This window comes from Hippopotamus amphibius, chromosome 16 (assembly GCF_030028045.1).
Source record: "Hippopotamus amphibius kiboko isolate mHipAmp2 chromosome 16, mHipAmp2.hap2, whole genome shotgun sequence".
NCBI lineage: Eukaryota > Metazoa > Chordata > Mammalia > Artiodactyla > Hippopotamidae > Hippopotamus > Hippopotamus amphibius.
In genome coordinates this window covers 47,717,928-47,734,657 of record NC_080201.1, presented here as the reverse complement: position 1 = coordinate 47,734,657, position 16,730 = coordinate 47,717,928, and the positions used below count along the sequence as shown (strand labels likewise).

The following is a 16,730-nucleotide window of genomic DNA, read 5'->3' as shown; positions in this document are numbered from 1 at the left end:
AGCTAGGTGGCAGTATCTTGCAGGGTTGAGGCAAGGTTCTCCTGAAGGCTGTAATATAGTCTGGATCATTGTCTAATATCTGGTGCTATTTTTCCCATGGCCAGTATTCATACAAGGCCAGGAATCAAGAAATGGGAGTGATACCACTCATTATTACCCCTAGTAACCCAATAGTAAAATTTTTGCTTCCTGTCCCCACAACCTGTGCTCTGCTGCCCAGAGGTCTTAGTTCCAAATGGAGGAATGCTTCTACTAGGAGACACAATGATTCCATTGAACTGGAAGTTAAGACTGCTACCCAGCCATTTTGGGCTCCTTAACCCTCTGAATCAACAGGCAAAGAAGGGAGTTACTGATTTTGCTGGAGTGGTTTATCTTGACTACCAAGAGAAAGTTGGACTGCTACTCCACAAGGGAGGTAAGGAAAAGTATGTCTCGAGTACAGGAGAGCCCTTCTGGTATCTCTTAGTATTAACATGCCCTGTGATTAAAGGGAATGGAAAACTACAACACTATTCAGGCAGGATGACTGATGGGCCACATTCTTCAAGAATATTTGGGTCACTCCACCAAGTAAAGAAACATGACAGGCTGAGATGCTTGCTGAGGACAAAGGGAATACGGAATGGGTAGGGGAAGAAGGCAGTTATAAATGCCAACTACAGCTGTGTGATCAGTTTCAGAAATGAGGGCTGTAATTGTCATCAGCATTTCTTCCTTATTTTGTTGTATTTGTGTACATGTATATAGTTAATACCTTTGTTTTCTTCCCTTTTTTATCCCTTTATCATGTAACTTAAGAGGTATTGACTTTTTTTTTAATTAATTAATTTATTTATTTTATTGGCTGTGTTGGGTCTTTTTTCCTGTGCGCGGGCTTTCCTTTTTTTTTTTTAGTTGCGGTGAGTGGGGGCTACTCTTTGTTGTGGTGCACGGGCTCCTCATTGCCGTGGCTTCTCTTGTTGGGGAGCACGGGCTCTAGGCACGTGGGCTTCAGTAGTTGCAGCACATGGGCTCAATAGTTGTGGCTCATGGGCTCTAAAGCACAGGCTCAGTAGTTGTGGCACACGGGCTTAGTTGCTCCGCGGCATGTGGGATCCTCCTGGAGCAGGGATCGAACCCGTGTCCCCTGCATTGGCAGGTGGATTCTCAACCACTGCGCCACCTAGGAAGCCCGATGTATTGACTTCTAATCACTATATTTAAGTATTATTAACTTTACATCATAATATTTAAGTTATGCGATCTTAAGGAGGAGAGTAAATATCACTTTTCAGCCTCTTCTGGGCAGAGGATTAGTGTGTTTTTCGGTTATATGCAGGATATTTGTATGATATTAGGTGGAAGTATGACCTTATTATTGTCTTTATTCAGAGATTAAGTAGGGCTTAAGGAGATGTATATAAGTGCCAGGTTGACAAGGGGCAGATTTACGTTGGCTAATTTCATGCAGCAATTTGGCTGGGCCATGATGCCCAGATATTTGGTCAAACATCATTCTGGTTGTTTCTGTGAAGATGTTTTTCAGTTGAGATTAACATTTAAATCAGTGGACTCTGAATAGAGCAGATTACCCTCCATAATGTGGGTGGGCCTCATCCAATTAATTAAAGGTCTCAACAGAACAAAGACTGACCTCTTCCAGAGCAAGAAGGAACTCTGCCAGCAAAGAGCTTTCGAACTTTGTGGGAAGACATTCGGGAACCTTTCTGAAACCTTGAAAATGTTAAAGTATGTGGGCCGAGCGATGGGATTCAGAATGTCCTGCTTGAGCAGTGGAGGAACTGAGGGTGCGGGGCGTGGAGACTAATATCACCCTGTTTGGCCCTGAAGGACGGCTGGTTAGCCAAAGACGGGTAAGATTCCTCAGAGGAGGAACAACCTAAGACAGGCACAGCCGCAGAGGGGCCAACACGGGTGGTGCATAGAGCCTTCCTTATATCACCCTGTTTGGCCCTGGAGGATGACTGGTTAGCCAAAGACGGGTAAGATTCCTCAGAGGAGGAACAACCTAAGACAGGCACAGTCGCAGAGGGGCCAACAGGGGTGGGGCACAGACCCCCAATATCTGAGAGAGGTCTCCTGCCCCCAGGGCTGTTTTGCTCTCCACCCCCAGCTCAAATCCACACCTGCTCAACTCGGACCCAGGAAGTAAACAAAGATAATTGCCTCAGTCATGTGAGGCCCTTGATTGTTTATGAGTGTAACCTGAGAATGTTAGCCCACCAACTCAATAAAAGCAACCTGGGATGAGTCAGCAGGGCTCTTGATCCCAGAGGTCTTGAGCCCCCCCGGTCCCACTTTTCTCTTCAGTCTGTGTGTGTCTTCTTCAAGCTTGCGGCACCCGTCACTCACCTCGAGTCGCCGAGCTGGTCTCGGCAGAACTTGAAACGCAACTGTTCCCTGGGTGTTCAACCTGCTGGCCTGGCCTGCGAATTTTGGATTTAATAATCCTCCACAATCTCATGAGCTGATTCCTTAAAATCTTTTTCTCACAATCTCATGAGCCAGTTCCTTAAAATCTCTCTGAATCTCCCTCTCCCTCCCTCTCGCCCTCTCTCCACACACAAACACACGCATGTGTGTGCACATACACACACAACTTGTTCGTTCAGTTTCTCTGAAGAACCCTGACTAATACACTAGTCTAAGTATTTTACATATATTGTCTCATTTAACCCTCATGAGAACCCTGTGAGAGAGGTATCCTTCCCATTCCCATAAACTGATAAGGCAAGTGAGGACCAAGAGCTAACTTGTGAAATGTCACAGGGTTCCTGAGAGACAGAATTAGAATGTAAATTCCCAAGTCCTCTGTCTTTATTTAACTACTAGATTCTGCCATTTTCCAACTCTATATCTTCTGCTCTGTTTCCTGCTTCCATGTCCTAATTATTGTGAATTCACACGAATTCTGGGTGTAAATGAATTTTTTCTAGTCAAGTTTATAGTTTGAATCTCTTGATGTTAGGTCCAAAGGGAAACTAATGGAGCAAGGTGATTTTCTTGCAAGATTCAGGGAATTATGGCTAATATTTCAGAAGTGAAATAAATCCCCCATCAAGAAAACAAAAAACAAAGCAGCAAGACCAAGCTTTAAGCCTCTTAGCGCTTCTTCTCTAAGCAGAACACTCATAGGCATGCTTAGAAACCAAGTTTGTTGGAAGGAAGCATAAATCATTCGCATGCAACTGTGTTTAGAATATGCTGAGCTGTAAATCTAACCTAAAGACTTACAACAGGGAGGTTTTTTTCACCTATTTTTGAAGAACTTCCCTTTAATAAAATTCCTTAAAGTATATATTCTAAAATCAATATGTGGTTCTTGTAAAGGAAATAGGAAGTATACTTAAGTTTAAATTTATATAAGTTCGTGGAAGTATACTTAAAATTAGCATCACAGCCTAGAAATCACCAATGTTAACATTTAGAGGTATAAATCCAGATATTTTTCTTTTATTGTTGATGTCTGACATATTCTCTGTAATGAGATATATGTACATTTTGATAAATGGAATAGTTGTACATATTGTGTAGTAACCTGCTTTAGCCACTATCAGTATATTTTGCATTTGTCTATATTTTTTGGTTATTCTACAACTTAATTTTTAATGACCACTTCATATCTCATTGTGAGGAAGGTATTAAACTAGTATAATCTTGCTGGAGAAAGAGAATACCATGCCAGAGAAATTCCTTCTATATGCTGACTAGCTCTTGTGTCTGGCCCACCCTCCCTTTCCTCCCAGGGTCATATAGGACTAGGCTTTCTAGAGTTGGAGTATTTTTGTCATTTGCAGAACTGTCGCTTCTGAAGATGTCCATTACGTTCTCCTAGGTGGAAAGTAAGTACCTGAACTCTGCTCAGAAGGATGTAACCACAAGGATGTGATGCTGGAGTCTGGTTTTGCCAGTTTAGAATATCTTCCCTCTCTATTTATAATCTGCCTGCTGGAAGTATTTTCCTTCATTATAAATCTCTGGAGAGCCTTCGAAGAACTGATTTGACATTTGTAAAACTGGAAAGAAATAACTGCATTTTGTTTTTACTGAGGCTTCATTTTCTTGACACCTAAGGTGACTTTATCTTCCTCTGGCCCTTCTCTTCCTCGATTGACATCACCACTGCAGACCCAAGTCCCACTTCTTTTCCTATATATTGCACTTTATATCTCTATGCCAGATGTGATTTCCTCATTGGAATAAAGGAGAGAGCCCTGAATGGTAGAGAAAGCAGTGAGTAAACCATCCAGAAAGAGGGAAGCCATTGCAGGTAAAAGCTCAGCTGGTGTGAAGAATCAGAATTTTAAAATGTTGTTTGAGAAGCCTTCTCAGAGGCCGGTGGAGAGAACTGAGGTCCCTCTAGCCTGAGTTCCCAAAGACATGTTACCATCATCCCCACGTGTCACTGTGTCCATAGCTCCTTCTGTAATTCCTTCTGGTTTCAAAGAGAGACGGATTAGCCTTATAGAATTTATGATTATAAAAGAAATATATACTAAGCATTAAAATCCAGAAAACAGAATTCTAAAGCCCTGATTGCCCACTGTGAACGTTTTATTATAAATCTCTTCACTCTCCTTCTATACATAGACTTTCCTTTCAAAAATAGAATTGGCTAAATTTTGCTGTTCTGAAACCTACCTTCCTTACCTAATACTAGTGAACATTTTTCCATACCAAGAGGCAAAGGTCTAGAGCACCCATTGTAATGGCTGTATTTTTGAAAAGATGAAGGCATACCTTCAGAGTAAATTCCTAAATTTGGATGATAAATAAATGTATAGATAATTTTTATACATAACGGCCAAATTTCCCATCAAATGGCTGTGCCATCAACATATGAGACTGCCTAATCTCCTGTTAGTTTGCTATGGCTGCTGTTAACAAATTCTCACAAACTGGGTAGCTTAAAACAATAGATATTTATTCTCTCTTATAGTTCTAGGGCCAGAAGTCCAAAATCTAGGTGTCAGCAGGGCCAGACTCCCTAAAGTCTAGGTGGGAATCTGTTCTTTGCCTTTTCCACCTTCTGGTAGAAGATATCCTTTGAACTGTAGCCCCATCATTCCAATTTCTGCCTCTGTGGTCACAATGCTATCATTTCCTCTGTCAAATCTCTGTCTCTTACAAGGATACTTGTCAAAGGATTAGGGTCCACCCAGACAATCCAGGATGAACTTCTCATTTCAAGATCCTTAACTTAATTATATCTACAAAGACCCTTTTCCCAAATAAAGTCCCAGAGATTACAACATGGACATATATATATTTTTTCATTTTAAGAATGTTTTATAAATGGAATCATACTGTTTGGCTCTTTTCCACTCAGCATAATTTCCTTGAGATCCATCCAAGTTGTGTATTTTAATGGGTCATTCCTTTTTTTTTTTAAGCTCTTTATTGGAATATAATTGCTTTACACTTTTGTACCAGCTTTTGAGGTACACCAAAGTGAATCAGCTGTATTTATACATATATCCCATATCCCCTCCCTCCCGCTACTCCCTCGTATCCTCCCTGTCCTGGCCCTCTAAGGCATCACCCATCGTCGAGTTGATCTCCCTTTGTTATATAGCAACTTCCCACTAGCTATCTGTTTTACAGTTGGTAGTGTATATATGTCTATGCTACTCTCTCACTTTGTCCCAGCTTCCCCTTTGCCCCCCGCCCCCCCAACCCCATGTCCTCCAGTCCATTCGTTACATCTGCATCCTTATTCTTGCCCTGTCACTGGGTTCATCAGTACCTTTTTTTTTTTTTTTTAGATTCCATATATACGAGTTAGCATACAGTATTTGTTTTTCTCTTTCTGGTTTACTTCACTCTGTATGACAGTCTCTAGGTCTATCCACCTCATTACATATAGCTCCATTTCATTCCTTTTTATGGCTGAGTAATATTCCATTGTATATATGTGCCACATCTTCTTTATCCATTCATCTGTTGATGGGCATTTAGGTTGCTTCCAGGGTCATTCCTTTTTATTGCTAGTGTTTTTCTATGGTATAGATATGCCATAGTTTGTTTAGCCACTTACCTATTGAAGGACATTTGGGTCATTTCCAGTTTTTGGTTATTACAAATAAAGCTGCTATGAACATTCGTGTACAGGTATTTGTGTAAACCCAGGTTTTCATTTCTCTGGAATAAGTGGCCAAGAGTGGAGTTCTGTGTTACATGGTAAGCTATGCACTTACTTTTTATTGTGAAACTTCACTTAGTTCAATTTTGGTCATTCCCAGCTCTATGAATAATGGAATTATTACACTGTCCATAGGAATTGCTGTTTGCAGCATCATTAGTCATAAGGGGAATGCCAATTAAATCCAAATGTACACACCCACTGGAATGGCTAAAATAAGGCTGACAAGGATTATGCCAATAATGTGGATCAACTACAATTCTCATACATTGGAGGTGGGAATGTAAAATGGAAGAACCACTTTCAAACACTATTTTGCAATATCTATTGAAGCTAAATACATGTGTACTTTCTAACCTAGCAATTCTATTTTTGAGTACCATAACACATAGAAGTGAATTAAAATGTATACCAAAAGACTAATGTAAGAACGTTCATAGCAGCTTTACTCATAATAGCCAAAAGCTGGGAAACAACCCAAATATCCCAACAGGAGAATGGATAAAGAAATTATGATACATTTAGACAATATAACAACATTAAATTACAAACTATTGCTGTATACAACATGAACAACTCTTATAGATAATATGTTGAATAAAAGAGGCCAGACACATACTGTATATACTGTATGATTCCATTTATATAAAGTTCCAAATCAGACAAAATGAATCTACTGTTACAGAGGTCAAAATAATGTTAACTTTGAGGTATATTAATTAGGAAGAGACATGAAGGGAGCCTTCTGGGATGTTGAAAAGTTTATCAAATGGTGGTTGTACAGGCTTATAAAACAAATCACCAAGCTATAAAAATCCTATAAGCCTATAACCATGTGTTAATTCACAGAGAAATAGGTGAAATGATTTGGAACAAAACGTTCAAAGAAGCTGTTCCTAGGTGAGCTTTACATTAAGCTTTTCTGTATTCTCTAAATTTCTGAATTAAGAATCTTCTAATTCTATAATCAGAAAAAATAATAGAGCTAATCTCTCCCTCTTTGAGAACAAAAGAAATAATAGGAGATATGAATATGATACATGAAGTGTAGTGTCATAGTGGTTTGAATTCTGGCTTAAGAGGTCTGAACTTTCTCCATAGACATGAATCCTTTCAAAGGAGTGATTCAAATACTACATTAAAGGTCCTAAATCTTGACTCCTAAGATTTTATACACAATGAATTCCTCTTACTCCTCACTCACCTAGGCTCAGATCTGTTGCTGGCCAATCCTCCATTAGACACTGCTGTAATAAGGAAATCACATCTACCTTGGAAATTAATTAATTAATAATAAAACATGCACATAAGAGAAGAAATGGGACTTAGGCCTGATGTGGTTAATTCAGACCACTCCCTTGGTCATCAGGCAGGGAAGGAATTGAAAAAGTAATCCGAAGGAGTAGAATGATGATAGTTTTGAAATAACACTGCTCATTTCTACCTCTAGGAATCTTAGACCAATCCTTCAAATAGCTGAGCACCCTAAAGAGTGACATTCCCCAGTGAGTCACAGTGATGAAAGTTAAGATGCCTCCAGAATGCAGATTCTGAATTGGAAAATGGAAAAGAGATTTTGTAATCAGGGAGACCCAGCTTATTAGTTAAATAAATGCACATTGGTCCTATATCACACCCTTGAATAAATTCTTGAGTGAGTCGAGTCATCTATACTCCAATCAGCAGAAGTCAATGCCACATTCCTGAGTCTACATACCGCTGAAATGACAAGAACCCATGTTCCCCTTAAGGTCCTGAAAGGGAATGTAAAGTTGGTGAAGACATGGGAGTTGGACAGGAAGAAGAGGGAGTTGCTCAGTAAAGTTACTGGTTAAGCAAATTATAAAATAACCATGTAATAGGACATTTAGACAGACAAATGCAAAGTTGTAGAAAAACTTTAGGATGTGGAATATTTTCAAGATATATTAGTATTGGTAGAGAAATCACTTAACAAAACAGGTTAACCAATACAATTATATCAATATAGGGTGATAGAAAATGTCTAGAAATATAAACAGCAGTTTCAGTTATCTATTGCTATGTAACCATCCCCAAAAGTTTGTGGCTTGAAACAACATTAATTAGCTCATCATTCTGGAGGTTGGCAATTTGGGCTTGGCTTGGCTGAGTGGTGCTTCTGCTGGTCTCACTCATGTGATAGCAGCCAGCTGGTGGCTTGGTGAGGGTTGGATGGACCAAAATGGTCTCACTGAAACACCTGGCAGTTGTTGCTAACTGTTAGGTTGGCCACTGTCTCCAAGTGATCTTTGTCTTCAGGAAGGAAGCTAGTCTTAGCCTTTAGTACATGGTGGTCTCAAAGCAGGAAGACAGGAAGAGCAAAAGCTGCAAGACCTCCTAAGGCTTTATCTTTAAAGTCTCATGAGGTCACTTAAAGTACAAGTCCCCGCCTAACAGTAACCTAACATTTCAGGAGGAGAGCAATCACTTGCCTTTTCTGAAAAACAAAAACAAAGAGAACAACAACAACACAATCCCTGACTTTGAGCTTCATTTTCACGTGCTATGTAATGTTTTCCTTTTTAAGGGCTCTTCTCTCAGAGCATTGCACTGCAGGGGAAGGGTGAAGACGAGAGGAGTAAGGACTCATGAGACACCAGACTCTTCTTGGGGCACAGACTGGCTAAACTGGAATTCTTCAGCACCACACAAGCTCAAATCATCTACCACACACATACTCAGATGGAAGTAACGGGGAGATAGGAGTACTGCTAACCCTTCTTAGTATCAAAGGGAAAGGCCAGGGTCATTAATATCCAGGGCTGAAACTTTCTCTATGTTCACAGGAAGTTTCCTAGGGAGACAGCTTTCGGCATGATGTAGTTCTGAAACATGGAACTTGACCTCAGCTCCCAAGGAAGGAGGAAGGAATCCTACTCCTAGGCTCTCCCCAAGTCTTCGTAAGACACTAGGAAGGGACACTCCCAACTCTAAAACTCATTCCAAAAACAGGTTTGTGCTTTCTTGCTTGTATATAACCTTTATCCCACCAGTCAAATATCTGACTCCCCTTTTGGTGACCATTTCTCTGCAGCTGGTGTCCTGGTTATAAAGTGGAAGAAAAGAGAAAGCAGCGATACAAGGATACTGATCCTAGGAAAAGACAGAACCCAATATTGGCCCCTAGGCGGGCAACACTCACTCCACTGATACCCACTTTTATGTTAAGCACGGGAGTCTGGGCACTGGAGGTGGGCGTGCGCTGACAAAGGCTGCTCAGGCCATGCTTCAGTGCGACTCCGGTTAATATAGACATTGTCGTCTTTACAGGTACAGGTAAACTCTCAGGGAGATATTCAATAGACCCCCTCAGTCCCGACGTTAAACCCAGAACTGCAGAAATGAAGCTCTACCCCGTGACACAACCAAACTCCCACCCGGTCACAGAATCAAAAGCCTCTTCCATCACACTAGGTAACAACTGCGCCGTCTTCTGAAGGGCGGTCTCAAGCCCCACAGTGTCACCTACCTCACATCACTGCCAACCACGGCCACCCAAAGGGTCCCGCATCTTGCACCTGTCACGGCCTCACCACCGCGCACACACCCCGCCTCGTTAAGGGCCACAACCGCTCACACATAAACACGCCTACACAGGCCTGAGCTCCAGGCTCCGCACGCCCTCCATGCGCCAGAGGGTGGGGGCGTCCTCACCGTGAGTGCCCGCCGTGCCCAGACTCTGGTTACCACTCGGAGCGCGACGACTGCAAAGATCTCGGAGATGAACCAGAGATGAACCAAAGATCAAAGTTCTTTTCAAAAGCGGCCCAGGCGCTGTGGGAAATGTAGTTCAAGGCCGCAAAAGCCCGGATGTCGAGAAGGCGCGCACGGAGGCCGCCGGGGCGAAGACAGAACCGCGGAGACCCTTGGGAGGTAGAGCCCGAGCCGGAGTGCGCAGGCGCAGACGGCTGGCAAGTAGTCGAAGGAGAGGCTGGGGGCTCCTGCGGGCGCTGGTCAGGCTGGTGATTGCGGGACTGGGTGGGGATTGCCGAGGAGGGAGGTGGCAACCTGGATGGGAAAAGCGACGAAAGAAGAGGGAACCTGGGCTGAGAGAAGGCCGGGGAGAAAAGCAGGAATCCGGGCTCTAGAAAAAACGAGGAGGGAAGCGAGAACCTAGGCAGAGGAAGGAACCGGGAGCCAGGGCTGGGAACGCCGAGGAGGGAACAGGGAGCCCGAGGCGGGTGTGAGTTCGGCCTGGCACACACAGGCGTTCTGTTTGTGTAGCGTTTTGTGCCTGCTCTTGTGTGTGGACGTGTGTTACTCTGTTTGACGTTGTGGAACCTGTTGTTTATGAAAGTGAGAGGGTCTCTGCGTGTGTCTAATTTCTAAATTAGGTGCGAGTAGATTGGTGTTCTGTATGCGACTTTGGAGAGGCAACAGTAAGAGGTTTGTGAGTAAAATTCTTTGTGTAGAAGTATGTAAAGGGCTCTGTGAGATTATGCATGACGTGTGTGTCTATGGGGTTGGATTGTGTAGTGGGTGATATAACTGAATATGTCAAAATTTGAAGTATTTGTGCACACAAGTAATTGCACAATTCACGGTGACTATGAATGTGTCTGGCTGATTGTGTGACTGAGATGGAGCATTTGAGAAAGTAGAGGCAAGACTAGTTAAGTACTATGTATTGTTGAGATTGTCTGAATACTGGCCATTTTATATGCCTGTAGAATTTGACTCTGGCAATTAGACAAGTAAAAAAAGAGATTTTAAAAACAGAGAGGAGGAGGTAAAATTAAAATAATTTTCAGATGAAAGAAACAGTTGTATATTGGAAAACCCCATATTGACTAATGACCAGTATGTTGACATAAGTAGAACACCATTGGGAGCACACAAAAAACTTTCTCCCATAATTGCTACTCTCAAGATTTCTATTTGGGTGAATTCCTGGACAATAAAGATTCAGTAATTTCTTCAGTCATTGTGAAGATAAAAAATCTGTTGAACGTTTAAACACAAGATCAGTCTCATTTAGCCGAATAAAATGTTCATTGTAGAAATCAATACTTCAAACTTGTTTTAAAAGCAAAACCTCTCCCTCCTGCTTGAAGTCTGCTGTGCGAAAGAAAACATCAGTTTCTTCTCTAATTCCTCAACCTCTATTTTTGTCACTCTTTACTCCCTCTAGGTTAATAGTTTCCAGCTGGAATGGATTGGGAACTGGAAAAGAGAAGTCAGAAGTCAGGGACAAGAAGAGGCTAACATGACTGGTACCACTGTAATTTAGTGTAAGTCATATCTTACCTTCTGAGAGACCCCACTGCTGGGAACTTCCATATACAGTTCCCTGTTCATGGACACAGCCACTTCTCCAGATGCCTCCTCTTGGCATGCAGTGGCCCACCTACTCTGGTATGTCTTGTTCTCTTCTGTCAGTCCTCTTGGACAGGATCCAAGCCAACCTAGGCATGCTCCATCCGTGGGTTCCCCATCTGGAGCTCAGGCGAGAATTAGCCACCTTAGTCACTACCACCCCGCCCCCCGCCCAAATCCTGGAAACATGTACGTTTTCCCCCCAGATTCTCTCATCACTTTGATTTATAGTGGCATCAGGATCTGAAGGGCCCCTCGTTTATTATAAGGGAGAGAGAAGCACCTACTTTTCTTTCTGCTAGAAAACTGCGATCTAAAAATAATTTGCTCTCTTAAAGAAACATTCCCTTTTCTCAGCCCGTGCAGCATCTTGAAGTAGAAGTTAAATTAATGGTAGCAAAAAGAAAAAAAAAATTAATGGTAGCAATATGGGGATATATGTATAAATATAGCTGATTCATTTTGTTGTACAGCAAAAACTGGCACAATAGCGTACAGCAATTATATTCCAAAAAAGAGCTAAAAAAAACATTAATGGTAGCAAAACTTTGCAGTCAGCTGCTTTACAAGACTTTATTTTGGAATGAGGGACAATTGAAAGTTTGTTTTGTTTACCACCTTTGGGACATCTGCTGCGTCTAGGCAGAAAAATTTCTAAGTTACCATCCTGTTCAAAACAGTGACAACAATTAGAAAACTCAGAGGTTTGCTGGAAAAGATGTTAACAAATCAATAGGTTTCATATATGTGTATGTGCATATGTGTATATATGTGTTGGAAAACTATGGAAAGTTCTCAGTAGCCATCAAAATATAAGATACAGAAGACTGCATGATGTATAAAAAAAATTTTGATGTTCCTAAGGAGCTCAAAAGTTAAAGACTTAAGTAAAAGGACAGGGGACACATGATAAAGTGTCAAAACTCCCTAACATTTCATGGAGTTTCACTAAAATTTCAGTAAAACTTACTTCCTAAAGTTCTTAGGAGAAAATGAACAAGACAGAAATTGTTAAAGACAAATAATGAAAGGGGAAATAGGCCTACCTGATACTGAAATATGTTTTAAAGTTATTGTAACTGCAGAGTAATCCAGGCAATTAAATGATCATATCGGTGGAACTAAAGTCCAGATATACTCAAATATATAAAGAAAATATATGATAAAGAGAAACTAAAAAAATTATTTTAAGTAATTACAGGATTAATTTCCTTCCTTTTAAAAAAGATCTAATATCAATCTAGAACATAAAACTAAGTTAATAGAAAAGTGAAAAAATCATGAGACCTTTCACAGACAAGAAACTGAACATGGACGGAAGTGGTGGCCACCGGGGTTGGCGGTGGCTGCAGACTGGGGAGTTGGCTGCTTGGCTTGGCCTGGCTTGCCTGTCTTTTATTGAAAAAAGAAAAGAAAAAAACTAAGGTGCTTTTTAAACTTATGAATAGAAGCTTATCTTCTTTCGTAATAAGAAAAATAAGAACTAGAATCACAATGTATACCTTGGCAAGCATCGAGAAGTTTGTATCAGTAGAACTCATCAGGGTATGGGGTAACAGGTATTTTCATGTATTGCTGGTCATGGTGTAAATGGATAGAGCCTAAATAGAGAACAGCTTGGAAGTTGTTAATAGCGGTAGGGAGGTTAGGAGAGAAAAGACAGTGCTAGAGGAGTGGGGGGCTTGCCCAAAATCTAACCCATTGTCCCAAGAGCCTGTATCTCTGGCTTTGGGGATTAAAATAATTTTTGTCTAGTTTATCTCCCTGCCCCATATTGGTGTGGGTTGTACAGAGTGGGACAAGCACCAAAGCAAGGGAAAAGGATTCAATTTTGAGTCATAAGTTGTAAGAGCTGAAACGCATGTGTGGTGACATGTGGCTTCTTTTCATCTTGATTTTGCCTTGTTAGGAACTGCTGCTTTGCTAAAGAAGAACCCGAAGGAAGACTGGTCATCTCTTGCAAATCTCAAAACCATGGCTCAGGTGAGGTGATGGTTCCTCTCTCCTTTCTGAAATAGTTTTTTTGTTTTTAAAGAATATTTGAGCATTTGCCTTTCTTGTACTAAAATCCTCCTGTTTATCTTCACCTTCAGGAAAGCAGTCCCCACTTGTTCCCATATTGGTGAGATAAGCTTTACCTTCGACAAGCGCTCCTTCTAATTTTAACCAATGTTCACACATAAGTGGGTATAATCATTCAACATCTTTTCTCAGTTTTCTCCCAGGAGCAAAGCTAGAACAGAAATGCATTTCCTCAAATTAAATGACAATATATTACTGTCTGAACCTGTCTTGCAAAGTTAAAAACAGTCAAGATGGAGATGGAATTAATAGATTGCTATTAGTAAGTGGCAGGAAGTCCTGTCTTGAGGCTTTTGAGACTGGAGCAATGCTTGGCAGAGTGTACAGAAACCGAGAATCCTGTATTTCTCCTCTTTGGTCCTTCAGTTCTGTTCATAGCTGCTAATAATTCCTAAAAACCTGTGGTATGGGTTATAGATTTATTCCTTTTTTTTTTAATGAATTTATTTTATTGGCTGTGTTGGGTCTTTTTTTTTTTGCTGTGTGCGGGCTTTCTTTTTAGTTGCTGTGAGTGGGGGCTACTCTTCGTTGCGGTGCGCAGGCTCCTTGTTGCCGTGGCTTCTCTTGTTGCAGAGCACGGGCACTAGGCGCTTGGGCTTCAGTAGTTGCAGCACATGGGCTCAGTAGTTGTGGCTCATGGGCTCTAAAGCACAGGCTTAATAGTTGTGGCGCACGGGCTTAGTTGCTCCGCGGCATGTGGGATCTTCCTGGAGCAGGGATCAAACCCGTGTCCCCTGCATTGACAGGCGGGTTCTCAACCACTGCACCACCTAGGAAGCCCCTATTCCTATTTTTAAATTTCTTCTGATTTTAAGTTCAGATGCAAGAGAAGTAAATGTTTATACTTAGATCATCATACCGAAGCAGGAGTGTTCTGCTGTTTGTTTCAAAGACATTATTATGGCTCTTTCTTGCAGAGCATTCATCTTTATACCTGGACCTCTTTTTTTTTTTTTTTTTTTTTTTTTTTAATTTTTATTGGAGTATACTTGATTTACAATGTTGTGTTAGTTTCAGGTGTACAGCAAAGTGAGTCAGTTATACATACATGTATCTCCACTCTTTTTAGATTCTTTTCCCATATAGGCCATTACAGAGTATTGAGTAGAGTTCCTTTTGCTATACAGTAGGTTCTTATTAGTTTTCTGTTTTATATATAGTAGTGTGTATATGTCAATCCTAATCTCCCAATTTATCCCTCCCCTCCCCTTATCCCCTGGTAAGCATAAGTTTGTTTTCTACATGTGACTCTACTTCTGTTTTGTAAATAAGTTCATTTGTACCCTTTTTTGGGTTCCACATATAAGTGATATCATACGATATTTGTCTTTCTGTGTCTGACTTCACTCAGTGTAACAATCTCTGGGTTCATACATGTTGCTGCAAATGGCATTATTTTGTTCTTTTTTATGACTAATATTCCATTGTGTACATTGGACCTCTTAAATACTGGTGTTCTCCAGATTCTGTGTTGATTCTCTTCGCTTTATAGTCTCCTGTTCTTATTCATAATCTACCACTGTTATTCTAATGATGCTCAAACAATTTTAATCCTAAATCTGCCGTGGGTGTCTTAACTGTATCCAGCCTTCAACTAGATATCATCACCTGTGTCTTCCACAGATGCTTCAGGCACATGCCCAAGATATACTTCTTTATCTCCTATCATTCTAGTCTTTTTTTTCCCCCTCAATCTGCTTATGGCCCCAGCCCCTACCCACCTGCCAATACAGCTAACTTGAGTTAAGTGTCTCCTTTCCACTGCACGACCATTTAGTGGTGAATCTTATTCCTTATATTTTAGTTCCCTTTATCCCCAGTGATATCACCATGGGTGTCTCTCTCATACTGGTAACTTGTCTTCTCATTTAACACCTTTGCTGCTTTTCCAATCCTCCCAGTGCCCACCCCCGTGCTCACTTATGGATGTTTGTTTTTATCATTTTAACCATTTTTAAGTATATAATTCAGTGTCGTTAAGTACATTCACAGTGTTGTGTTACCATCACCAGTATCTATTTCCAGAACTTTTTCACATCCCAAACACAAACCCTGTACCAATAACATTAAACAACTAAGTCTTATCTTACAGTTTTCATAGCATCAGACCCAAAAGCACATTAGAAGAATGTTTAAGACAGTCCATTAGGGGAGAGGAAAATATTAAAATATGCATTAACAGTTTAAATTCAAGAATAATAATCAATAATAATAAAAATAATAATATAGTTTTCCAGTTCATGAATATGATGCGCATATCCTTTTATTTAGATCTTTATTTATTTACTTATTTTTGTTTTAATATTTATTTATTTTTTGGCTGCACTGGGTCTTAGTTGTGGCACACAGGATCTTTGTTGTGGCACGTGGGATCTTTTAGTTGCAGCATGTGGATCATAGTGGTGGCACACGGACTCTTAGTTGTAGCATGCATATGGGATCTAGTTCCCTGACCAGGGATCGAACCCTGGCCCCCTGCATTGGGAGCATGGAGTCTTACACACTGGACCACCAGGGAAGTCCCTATTTAGATCTTTAAATTCTCTGAGTAATGATTGTTTTCAGTTTACCAATCTTGCAAATGTTTGTTATATTAATACCTAGGTATTTTTTTATGCTATTCTAAATGCTGTTCATTTTTATGTCAAATTCCCATTGTTTATTGCTAGTATATGAAAATGCAGTTGATTTTTGTATATTAACCTGCATTCTCTCTAAACTTATTCTAGTAATTTTTTAGTAGATTCTTTAGGATTTTCTACATAGAGAATCATGTCGTATGTGAATAATTACTGTTGTCCTTCTTGTTTTCCAATCTGTATTCCTTTTATTTCTGTCTTGCTTTACTACATTGTCTAGAACCTTTAGTGCAATGTTGAATATAAGTGGTGAGAACAGACATTTTTTGCCTTATTTCTGACTGAGGGGAAAAAAATTTGGCCTTTGACTAAGTGTCACATAAGTGATAAGTTTTACATAGATGCTCTTTATCAGATTTATCAGGTTGAAGAAGTTTAGTTTGCTGATCGTTTTTATCACAAATGGGTATTGAATTTTGTCAAAAGTTTTTCTGCATCTGTTGGTTTTTCTGCATTATATGGCTTTTTCCCTTTTTAAATTAACATGGTGAGTTATATTGATTGATTTTGAAGTGCTAAACCAGCTT

At 40.5% G+C, this 16,730-nt stretch overlaps 2 protein-coding genes across 8 annotated transcripts in view; one reads left to right on the top strand and one right to left on the bottom strand.

Moving 5' to 3' along the window:
• The window catches only part of LOC130838801 (zinc finger protein 461-like), a 38,968-nt gene extending 29,274 nt beyond the window's left edge, over window positions 1–9,694 (bottom strand). Inside the window, exon 1 of the mRNA XM_057712390.1 lies at window positions 9,636–9,694. The gene's annotated coding sequence lies outside the window, so the exon portion shown is untranslated. The remainder of the gene's footprint in view (window positions 1–9,635) is intronic.
• A 1,721-nt stretch (window positions 9,695–11,415) lies between these two features.
• LOC130838796 (zinc finger protein 567) overlaps window positions 11,416–16,730 on the top strand; it is a 30,810-nt gene continuing 25,495 nt past the window's right edge. For all 7 annotated transcript variants that reach the window (XM_057712357.1, XM_057712352.1, XM_057712358.1 and 4 more), the window contains exons 1-2: window positions 11,416–11,521; window positions 13,392–13,465. In XM_057712357.1, coding sequence (XP_057568340.1) covers window positions 11,485–11,521; window positions 13,392–13,465 — 111 coding nt within the window. In that variant the 5' untranslated portion in view covers window positions 11,416–11,484. The remainder of the gene's footprint in view (window positions 11,522–13,391; window positions 13,466–16,730) is intronic.